Source organism: Maniola jurtina, chromosome 21 (genome assembly GCF_905333055.1).
Source record: "Maniola jurtina chromosome 21, ilManJurt1.1, whole genome shotgun sequence".
Taxonomy (NCBI): domain Eukaryota; kingdom Metazoa; phylum Arthropoda; class Insecta; order Lepidoptera; family Nymphalidae; genus Maniola; species Maniola jurtina.
This window is the reverse complement of record NC_060049.1, coordinates 2,795,142-2,808,468: the sequence shown is the minus strand read 5'-3', so window position 1 is coordinate 2,808,468 and position 13,327 is coordinate 2,795,142. Positions and strand designations below refer to the sequence as shown.

The 13,327-nt window shown below is 37.5% G+C and overlaps 1 protein-coding gene across 2 annotated transcripts; it reads right to left on the bottom strand.

Moving 5' to 3' along the window:
• Window positions 1-675: 675 nt before the first annotated feature.
• LOC123876315 (galactose mutarotase-like) lies at window positions 676-10,584 on the bottom strand. Of its 2 annotated transcripts, none has more exons than XM_045922538.1 (6): window positions 10,486-10,584; window positions 9,514-9,663; window positions 8,889-9,104; window positions 7,775-8,037; window positions 1,600-1,765; window positions 676-1,052 (listed from the first exon to the last, which is right to left on the bottom strand). In XM_045922538.1, the coding sequence occupies exons 2-6, from the start codon at window positions 9,640-9,642 to the stop codon at window positions 738-740; spliced, it is 1,089 nt and encodes a 362-aa protein (XP_045778494.1). In that variant the 5' UTR covers window positions 9,643-9,663; window positions 10,486-10,584; the 3' UTR covers window positions 676-737. The 2 variants fall into 2 exon arrangements, with proteins under 2 accessions (XP_045778494.1, XP_045778495.1); XM_045922539.1 differs by having other exon boundaries at window positions 9,514-9,647; window positions 10,489-10,575.
• Between the last annotated feature and the right edge of the window lie 2,743 nt (window positions 10,585-13,327).

Here is a 13,327-nt window from a genome sequence, read left to right as displayed (position 1 = left end):
TATCATTGTATAGTTAGGGACTATCAGTACCTAGGTAAATATTCGAAAATACGCTTTGTATCGTTTGAGCAAGAATATCATTTAATCTTAATAATTACCCTAGATATTAGATACTTAATTTCCCATTATAGAAATAGTCCATTATCAAAATATAATATATACATACAAGTAACATTTAGGGCTATTTGGTAACTTTTTGTTGATTTGCTGCGAGTGCAAGTGGTTTGCTATAAGGACAGCTGAGTTTTTGCACTTCTGAGTTCTGACACTTAATAATTATACTTATCACACACGTAATAATTATACTTATCTAGTTACTAAAAAACCCGCCAAGTGCGAGTCAGACTCGCGCACTGAAGGTTCCGTACTCAGGTATTTTTTCCAATAATTTACACGATAAATCAAAAACTATTATACTTAAAAATAAATAAAAATCTGTTTTAGGATGTACAGGTAAAGCCCTTTCATGATACCCCACTTGGTATAGTTATTTTATTTTGAAAATTGAAACACATTTTAATTTTTTTTTAAATGATGTAACCACAAATTCGCAGTTTTCAGATTTATTCCTGTACTTGTGCTATAAGACCTACTTACCTACCAAATTTCATTATTCTAGGTCAACGGAAAGTACCCTATAGACACGATGGACAGACAGGCAGACAGACAACAAAGTGATCCTATAAGGGTTCTATTTTTCCTTTTGAGGTACGGAACCCTAAAAATATTCTTTCTGTTTACGAAATAACAACTTCAGGTCCAACATCGTTGCTAACACCAAAATGATAGTTGACCCTGTGCCTATAAACGTCTCCAGGTTTCAGGATAGCGCTGGGGAACCCTGGATGATGCACAGCGTCTGGGTAGTTCTGCGTTTCCAGACAGAAGGCTCCATGACGTCTGTAGCCAACCCCCCCTTTTCCTACCAGGGCTGGTTCGTATGGGGAAGGGAGGAAGTTGCTTGTGTATAATTGTACGCCGGGTTGGTCACTGTACAGTTCGAGGTATCTTCCAGAAGCTGGGTGGGTCACTCGAGACACAAAGGTCAGCGCCTGCAAATATAGAAGCAAGCGTTACTTTGCAGAAGTCCATGACGACACAAAGAATTAAAAGCTTGATTTGCTAAAAAAATAGCGGATTATAGCAAATTAAGCTTTTGATTCTTTGTATATCATGAAACTCTGTCACTTTTATCTCTCATAGTCTCCCGTTTGCATTACACGTCATGAAAGTTGAAAAAGTAAGTGGTTAGTGGTTATTGCACTTTTCTAACCTGTACAGGTTAAAGTGTGCGTTTGAAGTAATTAAATATCACTTGCTTTAACGGTGAAGGAAAACATCATGAGGAAACCTGCATGCCTGAGTGTTCTTCATGTTTTCACAGGTTTGTGAAGTCTGCCATATGCGTAGATTATAGCCTAAACCCTTCCCATTCTGAAAGGAGACTTGTAGTCAGTATGCCGGCGAGTGTTTGATTATGATGATGTATGGAATGGATTGCCATTTGCGGAAGAAAGTTCACAAATCACCATTGATGGGGATTGTCAAAGGGGATTAGTGGAATAACCCCTGTGTTTGACAAAAGAAAAAGTCCTTTACCTTCTTCTCATAAGTTGTCACACAGAAGTTGTCGTCAAATAGCTCGGAATCTGAGGTTCTCTTCATTGCGTCCCCAAGTCGTGCTGGTACGCGCAGGTCGTATGCCGTTCCTCCCACTTTGATGAAGCGGCCCGTGGGTATCGATTCAGGAGTTGTTTCTGTTATTCTGTAATAGGTATTAGGAATAGGTAATAACATGAAAATAAGTATAGATTTATCTAATTTCAATTAATCAATCAATCAATCAGCCTGTTTGCGTCCACTGCTGGACATAGGCCTTCAAAGGAGCGCGCCAGGAATGATCTCCATTTTATCTCATTTGCTTAGGAAATTTGCTGAAGGAAAACTTCATGACCAAACCTGCAGAAGAAAAAAATTCCGAAAAGATACAGCTTACACCAGCCGTCTTTTCCTCTACAACTAGATAATCTCTTATAGAATAAGATACACTATTTTATTCCGTACACTAGATGGTGCCTGCGACTTCGTCCGCGTTGACCAATGTATATACCCAAATTTGCAATAAATTGATTGATTGATTAATTTAGGTTTTTCGAAATCCCGTGGGAACTCTTTGATTTTCCGGGATAAAAAGTAGCCTATGTGCTATTCCTGGATATTATCTATCTCCATTCCTAATTTCAGCCAAATCCATCCAGTAGTTTTTGCATGAAAGAGTAACGAACATACACACACACACATATACACACAAACTTTCGCCTTTATAATATTAGTGTGAAGTGTGAGAGTATATGATGTGATTCTAGCACCGCCGGTTCAAAATGCGTTCTTAGCCTCATATTTAGCTTAGTTAGGAGTACGTCGAATAAAGAGCCTAGGGCAGGAAATATCATACTTGAACGCCGTCTTCAACAAGGTTTAATGCTCAAAATAGTAAAGCTATACTTAAATCAATCAATCAGCCTGTTCGCGTCCACAGCTGGACTTCCCAAGAGCGCGCCACCACACACGATCCTCCGCCTTCCTCATCCACCCACTTCCCGCCCACCCACACCCACTTTAATATGTTTTTATGTATTTATTTATATATTTATGTATTTATTTATTCTAATATTATATATAAACTAGCCGATGCCCGCGACTTCGCCCGCGTGGATTTAGGTTTTTTGAAATCCCGTGGGAACTCTTTGATTTTCCGGGATAAAAAGTAGCCTATGTGCTAATCCAGGATATTATCTATCTCCATTCCAAATTTCAGCCAAATCCGTCCAGTAGTTTTTGCGTGAAGGAGTAACAAACATACACACACACACACACACACACACACACACACACACACACACACACACACACACACACACACACACACACACACACACACACACACAAACTTTCGCCTTTATAATATTAGTGTAATGTATACTTGCACCACCTACCTCTAATATCTATAGCTATATCTGTGAACAGGACAATATAAATACAAATTGTACAATGGCAACCCAGTGTCTATGGTCTAGTCTATGGTTAAGTCTGTCAAGATGTCCGACCTTGTTATATAATAGTTGTGTGAGGCTACAAGTAATGTTTCTAATAGTCGACAATGTTAGCTCCGTACCTAATTAAACAGTTCAAGCTTCCAGCAGACTTTCATTTGTCCTAACAGGTTATGTGGCCCAGCAGGCTCATAATTCTGTTTTAGGTGAAGATCGGAGCTAATAATATTGCGTGACGATGTTACACTAGAGTTAGTGTTGACGGCGAAAAACGGCGGTGTGTTTTGTCGAAAGTGGCGTCTGAAGGAGGTCGTGCGGAGAATAGTACGACATCAGGCACACACGAGGGTTTCGACGAGTGAGCGCGTTGGAGTTTCGCAAAATGGATGTTCACACAATGGCGATGGCGTCGACTTCAAACGTTATAAAACTAGAAGGCCAGAAAAATTGGAATGTGTGGAAATTCCAAGTGGCGGTTACCCTGAGAGGGGCGGATGTGTTCCTTGTAGTGAATGGAACGGAAAAGTCTGATGAAAAAAATATGACAGAGTGGGCGAAGAAGGACGTCAAGGCCCAAACGATAATAGTTTCTAGGCTGAGCGAGGCGGCCATGGTTCATGTCTTAACGTGTGAGACGGCGGCAGAAATGTGGCAAAAATTACATAGTGTTTTTGAAGCAAAATCAGCAACAAGTACCATGATGTTGCAACAACGTTTTCTTCAATGCAAGTTTGAAGATGGAGAGCTGTCAGTGTTCTTAGCTAAAGTTCAAGAGATGGCTTGTCAATTAAAACAGGCAGGTGAAGAGGTGTCAGAGAAATTTTTAATGACTAAAGTTTTATTGTCATTACCTGCCACATATAGTCACTTTATCTCTGCGTGGGAGTCAGTTGAAACTTCTAAGCAAAAGTATGATGATTTGGTGGCACGCCTGCTTGTAGAAGAGGAAAGATTGAAAGCCAGAGACAAAGATAAAGAAGAGAATAACATGGCATTGTTTGCGAAGAAGCGAGGTGGATTTGTCAAAAAGTGCTACAAATGTGGGAATCCAAAGCATTTTGCTAAAGATTGTAAGAGTGAGAAGGAAAATCGCAAATGTTTCCTGTGCGGGTCACTAAATCATCTGAAAGTTAACTGTCCTAAGCGTGAAAATACAGAAAAACACAGTGGAAATTCATCGAAGAAAGGAAACTCAGGAAATGCGTTCACGGTGGCTATGACAACAGAGTTGGAGAGTGAGTTTCTGAATTACATAGACAATAGAGCATACAATCAATGCTGGGTGATTGACAGTGGTGCGAGCAGCCATATGACAGGAGATCGTTCACTGTTTACAAACTATAATTCAGTGTCTATGCCAAATCAATTTGTTGTTGTTGGAGATGGAAGGTGTTTGCCTATTGTTGGGGTTGGTGATGTAAAACTAAATGTGTATAATGGAGAAATGTATGTTGAGTCAACATTGAACAGTGTACTGCATGTTCCGGACATTAAAATTAATCTATTTTCTATACCAAGTGCGACTAAAAGAGGTTATACTGTCACAATGTTGAACGAACAGTGTTTATTTTACAAAGACAAGTTACTGTGTGCTTTAGGAAGTCGTGAGGGAAATTATTATGTACTGAAAGTGTCAAACTATGTTTACGAAGGTGCTGCAGCTGTTGCTTCATTAACCGAGTGGCATGAGAGGCTGTGTCACCAGAGTATGGAGTATGTAAAACAAGTACTCAATAATAATAGCATTACATATACAGGAGAAAGTTTTAAATGTGAGTCATGCTTAGAAGGTAAGATGCATAGATTACCTTTTCCTAGAAGGGAGCAGCATACCAAAGAATGCTTAGAGTTGGTCCATGCCGATGTGTGTGGCCCAATGGAGGTAGATAGCATAGGAGGCTCTAGATATTTCTTATTGATAAAGGATGATTATTCGAATTACCGTGTAGTATATTTTCTGAAGAAGAAAAGTGATGTATTTGTTCAGATGAAACTTTTTGTTACATGGGCAGAAAGACAGACAGGGCTCAAAGTCAAAGTGATCCGAACGGACAATGGAGGCGAGTTTATTAATAGGGATATGCAAAAGTTCTTAGAAGAGAGAGGTATACAACATCAGACAACTGTGGCCCACACTCCTCAACAAAATGGTAAAGCGGAGAGAGATATGAGAACAATTGTAGAAGCTGCCAGGTCTATGCTCAAAAGTAGGAGCTTGCCAAAGGATCTATGGGCAGAAGCAGTGAACACCACAGTATACGTATTGAATAGAACGTCAAAGAGTAGAGTAGAAGGACAGACACCCTATGAGACATTTTGTAAGCGTGATTTTGACATTCAGAGCTTATGTGGAGTATTTGGTGATCATGTGTACGTCCACATTCCTAAGGCAAACAGACGAAAGTTGGATGTAAAGGGAGAGAAAGCTATTTTTGTTGGTTATGATGATAGCAAAGGTTATAGGGTATATTATGAAGACAAAAAGGAAGTGCATACTAAGAGGGATGTAGTATTTATTAATCAAGAAAGGCAAAAAGAACAAATACAGACTAAAGAAAAAATAGTTTTACTTGACGTTCCTGTAGAGAATAGTTATGAGGACTCTTCCTCATTAACTAATGAAAGTGAAGAAGAATTCTGTGATCCTCATCTAGGAGAGAATCAAGGAGAAGGAGAACCGGATGTGACACCTGATATAATACCTGAAATAACTCAAGAAGAGAGACTTGAAAATATAGAAACAGAAGAAAATCCAATACAAGAAAGTAGACTGCGAAGAAGGGTAGAAAAGCCAAAGTATTTAGACGATTATCATTTGTATATTGCTGAACCCAGAAATTACAAAGAAGCCATTATGTCAGCGGAGGCTGAAAATTGGAAAACGGCTATGAGAAAAGAGCTTGCACAGCTAAAAGAAAATAATACATGGACAGAAGTAGATCAGATACCAGAAGGAAAGGAAGTGATAAGCTCGAAATGGGTTTTAAAGAAAAAGGCAGATTGCTATAAGGCTAGATTAGTGGCCAGAGGCTTTCAACAAGAATGTGATGAGAACTTGTATGCCCCTGTGGCAAAGTTAAATACATTTAGGATTTTTGTGTCTGTAGCTACTAAGCTAAATTTAGAAATTAATCAAATGGATGTTTGTGGAGCTTTTTTAAATGCAAAACTTGACGAGGAATTGTATTTAATTCTACCAGAGGGAACTGATACTAAATATGTAAAACTTAATAAGTCAATTTATGGTTTAAAAAGGTCTCCTAAGTATTGGAATGAAACATTCAACAATGTAATGATATCTTTAGGGTATAAACGATGTGATAAGGATTTTTGTTTGTATTCAAAATGTGAAGGGGAACAAAAAAACATTTTTGCTATTATATGTGGATGATATTTTGTACTTTGGAAGTAATGAGGAATCTTTGTGTGAACTAAGAGATGTATTGTGTAAAACCTTTAAGATGAAAGTTATGGGAGGAATTGGTAAATTTTTAGGGATAGATGTAAAACAGGATATTAAAAAGGGAACCACTATTATTTCACAGAAAGATTATTTAATAAAACTGTTGTCTCAGTATAACATGTTGGATTGTAAAACATTGCAGTTACCTATTGATAAAAATTATAATTTTCATATTTTAAAGCGAGAAGGGTCAGAGAGTGTTGAAGTCGAGAATAAATGTAGAAGGTTAGTGGGAAGCCTGATGTATGCAGCCATGGGCACACGGCCAGATATTTGTGCAGTGGTTAATATTTTAAGCCGCTATCAAAGCTGTGCATCAGAGCTTTTATATAAATTATTATTAAATGTTTTAAGATATGTGAGAGGGACTATAGACTTGTGTTTGACATATAATAGAGACTGTAATAATGATGTTGTAAGCTATGTTGATAGTGACTGGGGTGGTTGTAATGATTGTAAATCAACATCGGGGTGTATTTTTAAAGTATTTGGTTGTTCAGTAATTTGGTTTTCAAAAAAACAGCAGACTGTAGCATTGTCCTCAACAGAAGCAGAGTATATTGCTCTATGTTTAGCAACTAGTGAGGCTTGTTGGCTAAAACATATTATGATGACATTTGGGTTTGATGTGAACATAACTGTTTATGAAGACAATCAGTCCACTATCAAAATGGCACAGATGGCAACTGGTAATTCTAGAGTTAAACATTTGGAAATAAAGCAAGCATTTGTTAAAGAAAAGCTTGAGAATAAAATAATTGAGTTAAGATATATAAATACAAGTGAACAGCTTGCTGACATACTTACAAAAGCGTTAGGGGGTATAGCATTTAAGAGATTAAGGGGAAAATTGTTTTGATATTGAGGGGAGATGTGAACAGGACAATATAAATACAAATTGTACAATGGCAACCCAGTGTCTATGGTCTAGTCTATGGTTAAGTCTGTCAAGATGTCCGACCTTGTTATATAATAGTTGTGTGAGGCTACAAGTAATGTTTCTAATAGTCGACAATGTTAGCTCCGTACCTAATTAAACAGTTCAAGCTTCCAGCAGACTTTCATTTGTCCTAACAATATCCATTGGACCATTTTGGTTGCCTGGAAGAGACGGCTAGGTAGTGATAAGGCCGCCAAATTGTACCTATATTTTGTTGAGCTTTGTATGTGTCTTTCTGTACTAATTTTGTGGTGTACAATAAAAGTATATTCATTCATTCATTCATTTCCGCTATCTTCTTAAGCTATACCTACTTACTTATCAGCATTTATCATTATCACATGATTGTAGACTTCTATCGCGCCAGTTTCATGTCCCGCCAGGTTGAAATACGAATGGTTGGTCAAATTCACAACGGTCTTCTTTGTGGTGGTGGATATGAACTCAACACACAGCGTGTCATCGTCTTTGACCTCATAGATGACGCTGGTCACCAGGTCACCAGGGTAGCCTTCCTCGCAGTCTTTGGACAGGTAGCTGAGGATGACCTTGCTTCCATCGACAGTAGAACTCCAGTTAACCTAAGAACAATAATAAGTATACTTTGGCAAATCTATTATATTAACCCCCGACCCAAAAAGAGGGGTGTTATAAGTTTGACGTATGTATCTGTGTATCTGCCTGTGGCATCGTAGCTCCTAAACTAATGAACTGATTTTAATTTAGTTTTTTTTTTTTTGTTTGAAAGGTGGCTTGATCGAGAATGTTCTTAGCTATAATCCAAGAAAATCGGTTCAGCCGTTTGAAAGTTATCAGCTTTCTAGTTACTGTAACCTTCACTTGTCGGGGGTGTTATAAACTTTTAATACACTTGTTTTAAAGAATCATAATATTGAGGGTAGATGACAGGTGTACTGCTAAAACTCAATAATTCTCTATTGGATCTGGTGGAACTTATTGGGTTTTAGCAATATTTCCTAGATATATCTTCGTCATTAAACCAGAAATGAATTTCTCCATAGAAGAGTAGTAGTAGCGCGTAGCTTGGAGAGCAGCTGATTTGAGATTAAGACACCAAACGAAATATCCATTAGTTGAAACACGAAGAAAATTCCCTGCTTCTATGTTTGAGTAGCCTTTCCCTATTATTTTTATTTCTACGAATAGGTATACTTATAAACGACCCCTTTGAAGGATTACCACGGGTATGGAAAGTCCTTTCTACATATAGAAAAAACGGTTGTGGTCGGAATCGGAGACTCATTCCTAACCTTATCAAAGCCACTATACCGTTTCCGAATGTTCATGGCCAGCTGGTAGGTCTCGTTGGAAGCGGCCGTCTAAGTGGAAGCCACCAATCCGGTTCACTCAATACGTCATCCATGATATGGCAGCTCCTGGAGTTATGAGTCCACGTTACATCACAGCTCACCTTATCAAAGCCAACGATGCCGCCATGCAAGTGGTCCTTTCCAATGTTCTTGGCGAGCTGGTAGGTGACGCCATCTATGTGGAAGCTGGCGCCACCGATCCTGTTCGCGCACCGACCTACAGTGGAGCCCAAGTGGGGGTCATTGCGCTTTATATAGCTGTCTAGATCGTCGAAACCAAGTACTACGTCGCTTAAAGTGCCGCTTTTGTCTGGTACCTGAAAATGGAAAACTATGTATTTTTGACGATCTGCTTAACACAGTGGCGCCCCCTTGACTGCGATATCACCTGGTGGTAAGTGATAATGTTATCTATGAGAGTAACGGTCTTACTTGCAAGGGGATAGCAGTTATTTTATCTTAGTTCTAGTTATTAAATCACACATACCCCTGATTGGTTTCTACGTATGGTATGGCTTCGCCGGGTGGTGTCTAGCCACGGCCATTCCCTCCCACCAGACCAGACCAGAAACGAATTAGAAATTATGAATTCATTTGCCCCTGCTGGAAATCGAACCCCGGATCTATACATCCCTGGATCTAGTACATAGATCGATAAATCACCCACTGCCCAGGTTCAATTCAAGATCATAGGTCTTTGAACGTGACACCAATTGTCCAAATTACCTTAATTGACTGCACGATAGCGCCATAGGATATGACGGAGACGGCAAATCCACTGTCAGTCTCCCATGTGAATTTCTTCACTGTTTCACCGTTAAACGTGCCAAATTGTTCATCGTACACGGTTACCATGTTGCCTTACAAATGACAGACCTGGAATAATTAAGCATAAAAATTGGTCAAGTGCGAGTCAGATTCGCACACGAAGGGTTCCGTACCGTCGTACAAGAACAGTTTTTAATTTTTTTTTAATTTCATGGCGGCTATTTTTAACCCCCGACCCAAAAAGAGGGGTGTTATAAGTTTGACGTGTGTATCTGTGTATCTGGCATTGTAGATCCTAAACTAATGAACCGATTTTAATTTGGTTTTTTTTGTTTGAAAGGTGGCTTGATCGAGAGTGTTATTAGCTATAATCCAAGAAAATCGGTTCAGCCGTTTAAAAGTTATCATCTCTTTTCTAGTTACTGTAACCTTCACTTCTCAGGGGTGTTATAAATTTTCAATTTACACTTGTTAAATTTTTATTAAGTACTTATAGATTTGTTGTTAGGTACAACTAACTGTAATAGAAATAGATTTATTATGTGTAGATTTCAACTCTCTACCTATTACGGTTGAAGAGATAATATGTCCCACCTACAACCTGTTTACATGAACTTATGAGTTTTTCTCAACAATAATTGTGTGTTTAAATAAATAAGTACTATAAATTACGACAACCACAGATAAAATCGAGCATTTAAAAAAAAAACAAACTTATGCAATTTAAAGTCTAGATAGATACTGAAATGCCGGCTATTAAAATCTGAAACTAATACTAGTTAACTAGGTACACAATAAGAATGATTATAATCACGTATTATTAATAAATCCACATTTACACACACAAAAATTATGAAAACTTACAAAATAAGAAAAATCTAGGTAAGATAATAAGAAGGTAAGGTACCTAATCTACTAAAGACCACTTACAATAATTTTAATCAAGAGTCAAGACAGCCGATTCGTTCTTTGCCTTGAAGTGGACTGAATTGTTATCTTGACGAATTGTTTAGTTACAGACTGAGTAAAGTTAGGTACAGAACAATATTGTCATTCGATTCAGGAATTTGATACGCCTACGTAGTTGTGGCGTACATAACACTACGTAGTAGGTACTTACCTACCTAAATATCATGAATATGAATGCATGGTAGCTAACTTCTACATACCTATGCATATAATTGTTCGATGCAATACTTATCTGAAACAATTTTCTCGATTCAGGAAACCTGGGCATTCAGCTTAGTAATTTTAAGTAATAGGTACCTTTTTTTTTATACACAGGAAATGCCTAACCCTTCCGTCAGGGGAAACGGAGGGGTTATGTGGGGCTTGCATCCACTAAAACCTGTGTTTGTTCCTCAACGGACTGGCGGTTGCGCGGGTATCACTAAGGTAGTATTCACCGCACTCCCGCCAGGTCTTGACCCGCCGCCAAGCGGACGGGTCCCATCGCTAGGCTGGCTGCTACCAGCTCCGTCTCAGAAGCGCACCCGGAACACGGCGCGCTACCTCCTGACCTGGTTATGTATCGGCTGACGAACGCCCCTTACGCCCGTCAACCGCAGGTCGGCAACTCATGGAGGCCGGAGGTCATCATTTGCCCTTCGGCGCCCGCTGCGTCTCCTGCGAGAGGGATCCACCATCGAAATTTCCCTCTCACGTTCCGCCGCCTCCTTTGCAAAGTAATAGGTACCTACTATAGTTAGATGATGTCCGCGATTTTGATTTAAAAAAATGGGAATTTTGATATTTCGGGATAAACTCTCCGGGCAAGCTATACCTACTTATCTCGGTACATCATCAAAATCGGTTATACAGATACCAAGTACCTACCTATTCCGCGAAAAGGAAAACAGACAGACAAACACAATGTCGCATTTATAATACCTATTAGTATGGATTAAGATGTACCCAGACCTACTATAATGAACCTAGGTTAAAATATCAATTTTTTTTTAAATACCATAGTACTTACATAGCTTCAAATCGTGGTATCGTAGATAAATTATTATGTCCTTTTGGATACCTTCTTTTACTTAGTAATTTTAACAACCTAGGTACAAACTACTTTTGTACAAAGTTACTAATTTTCCCAGGCCGTAATTTATCTTTTCGAGCGTTTTCTATCAAAGTATATTTTATCTTTTCAAGTGTGGTAAAACTGCCCGCAACCCGGCTGATTATGTACCTATATTTTATTAAATAGGTAAGTACTCCTCATCTATCTTATCAAGTGAACCACAATAAATGTTTATTATTGAAGAAAATAATTATGTAATGGTTAGGCAAATATGCAATGGAACATACATTTTTGGACCTTTCTGTTTCCAGAACTTGTTCATGAGCTAAGACCACGTTATTTTATAAGACCTCCCTTTAGTTGCCGAATTAGTATCTAAGTACGAAAGGTGGGTTCAAACAATGTTGAATATTCTGCTATTTTGCTGCAATTTTGAATATTATTCGTCCTACCTGCATTTTTACTGAGCAAAGCCAAAGTGCGCTCTATGTGAATCTCGGCCTAAGACCTCGTATTCTATTGGTACCAACTTAAGAGACCTTATTTCACTAGGTCATTAATATTTTTTCTATATTTAAGTAGGTACTTAACTAAAAAGATTCAGTAAGAAGTTTTATCTTAACTGCGCTATCATACATACCATGTATGTACCTTATCACAATATAATGGTATATATATGTATATTGTATATACAAATTATATAATATATATTATTATTCCATTAGGTGATATCGCAATAAGACAAACTTCTTGCCAAATATATTATACAAATCAAACAATCGAATAGTATTTCAATAAAATGTTTATTTGAGTAAAAAAATGTACACTTCTTATCTTTAAATTTTTCTGCTTATTAATTCTCATCAAAAATATGGAATCGAGATTTCTAAAGCACAAAACATACCATGGCACTTTACAAGTAGAGTATTTCGAGAACAAAGAAACCTTGTACTATCTATGATAATTATTAATTATAACCTATAGGAAATCTATAAATATACTTACATAATAATATATATTTATATATAATTATTATTGCTTTATTATTCACCAATATAATGTGAAATTAACTTAATTAATCATTAAATTTAAAAAAAAATGATAAACTTTTACTTTTTTAGTAGTTGTTCAATTTATCCTCTTCAGGAAAGGCAAAGGTCGTAGACCATACAGCCTGGTAAGTCGTAGGTGATTTTTCTTGTGTTGTTTACTTTTTTATACCTATGTACTTTTCTAGCTGGCACCGTGCACAGGTGCACAGCTTTTCTGAGATGTTAAGTTAAATAAATTCAATCATATAAAATAGGTATATAATCTACTCAATCTCTAAATAAAAAAAGAAAATAACAAAAATATTATCATCATCAAAACATAACACTTATTTTAATGACAATAATCTGATTTAACTTTAAATACAATTTAAAATACTGGTTGTTTACAACCACAAACTTTTTAGTAGATAAGTAGTTAGGTAGATAATGGGCAAGATTTTTTGTACAAAAAATATTATATTTCAATGTTTTGCCACATCTTATCCCACACTTACTTAATAATCTTAAAATTACCTAATTATTTATTGCTTAGTAAATTCGAGGCACTTATTCAAAAAATAATTACGTATTGTAAAAGTGTTTGACCAGCCCCACGTTGGGCGCCAATTTGTAGAGGAGGTTAGGCAGGCGATGAAGAAAACACGAGGTCGAACTAGACGGAAACTATATATTGGTTCACCACTTAGTTTAGGTACAA

What these genes read in the sequence shown, in the direction of transcription:
- LOC123876315 (XM_045922538.1), bottom strand. Translation starts at nt 9,642, where the DNA reads ATGGTAACCGTGTACGATGAACAATTTGGCACGTTTAACGGTGAAACA. An exon ending in GCATCGTTGGCTTTGATAAG is followed by an intron (nt 8,038 to 8,888) that starts GTGAGCTGTGAT and finishes TATTGTTCTTAG; the next exon opens with GTTAACTGGAGTTCTACTGT. An exon ending in TGACAACTTATGAGAAGAAG is followed by an intron (nt 1,053 to 1,599) that starts GTAAAGGACTTT and finishes CTATATTTGCAG; the next exon opens with GCGCTGACCTTTGTGTCTCG.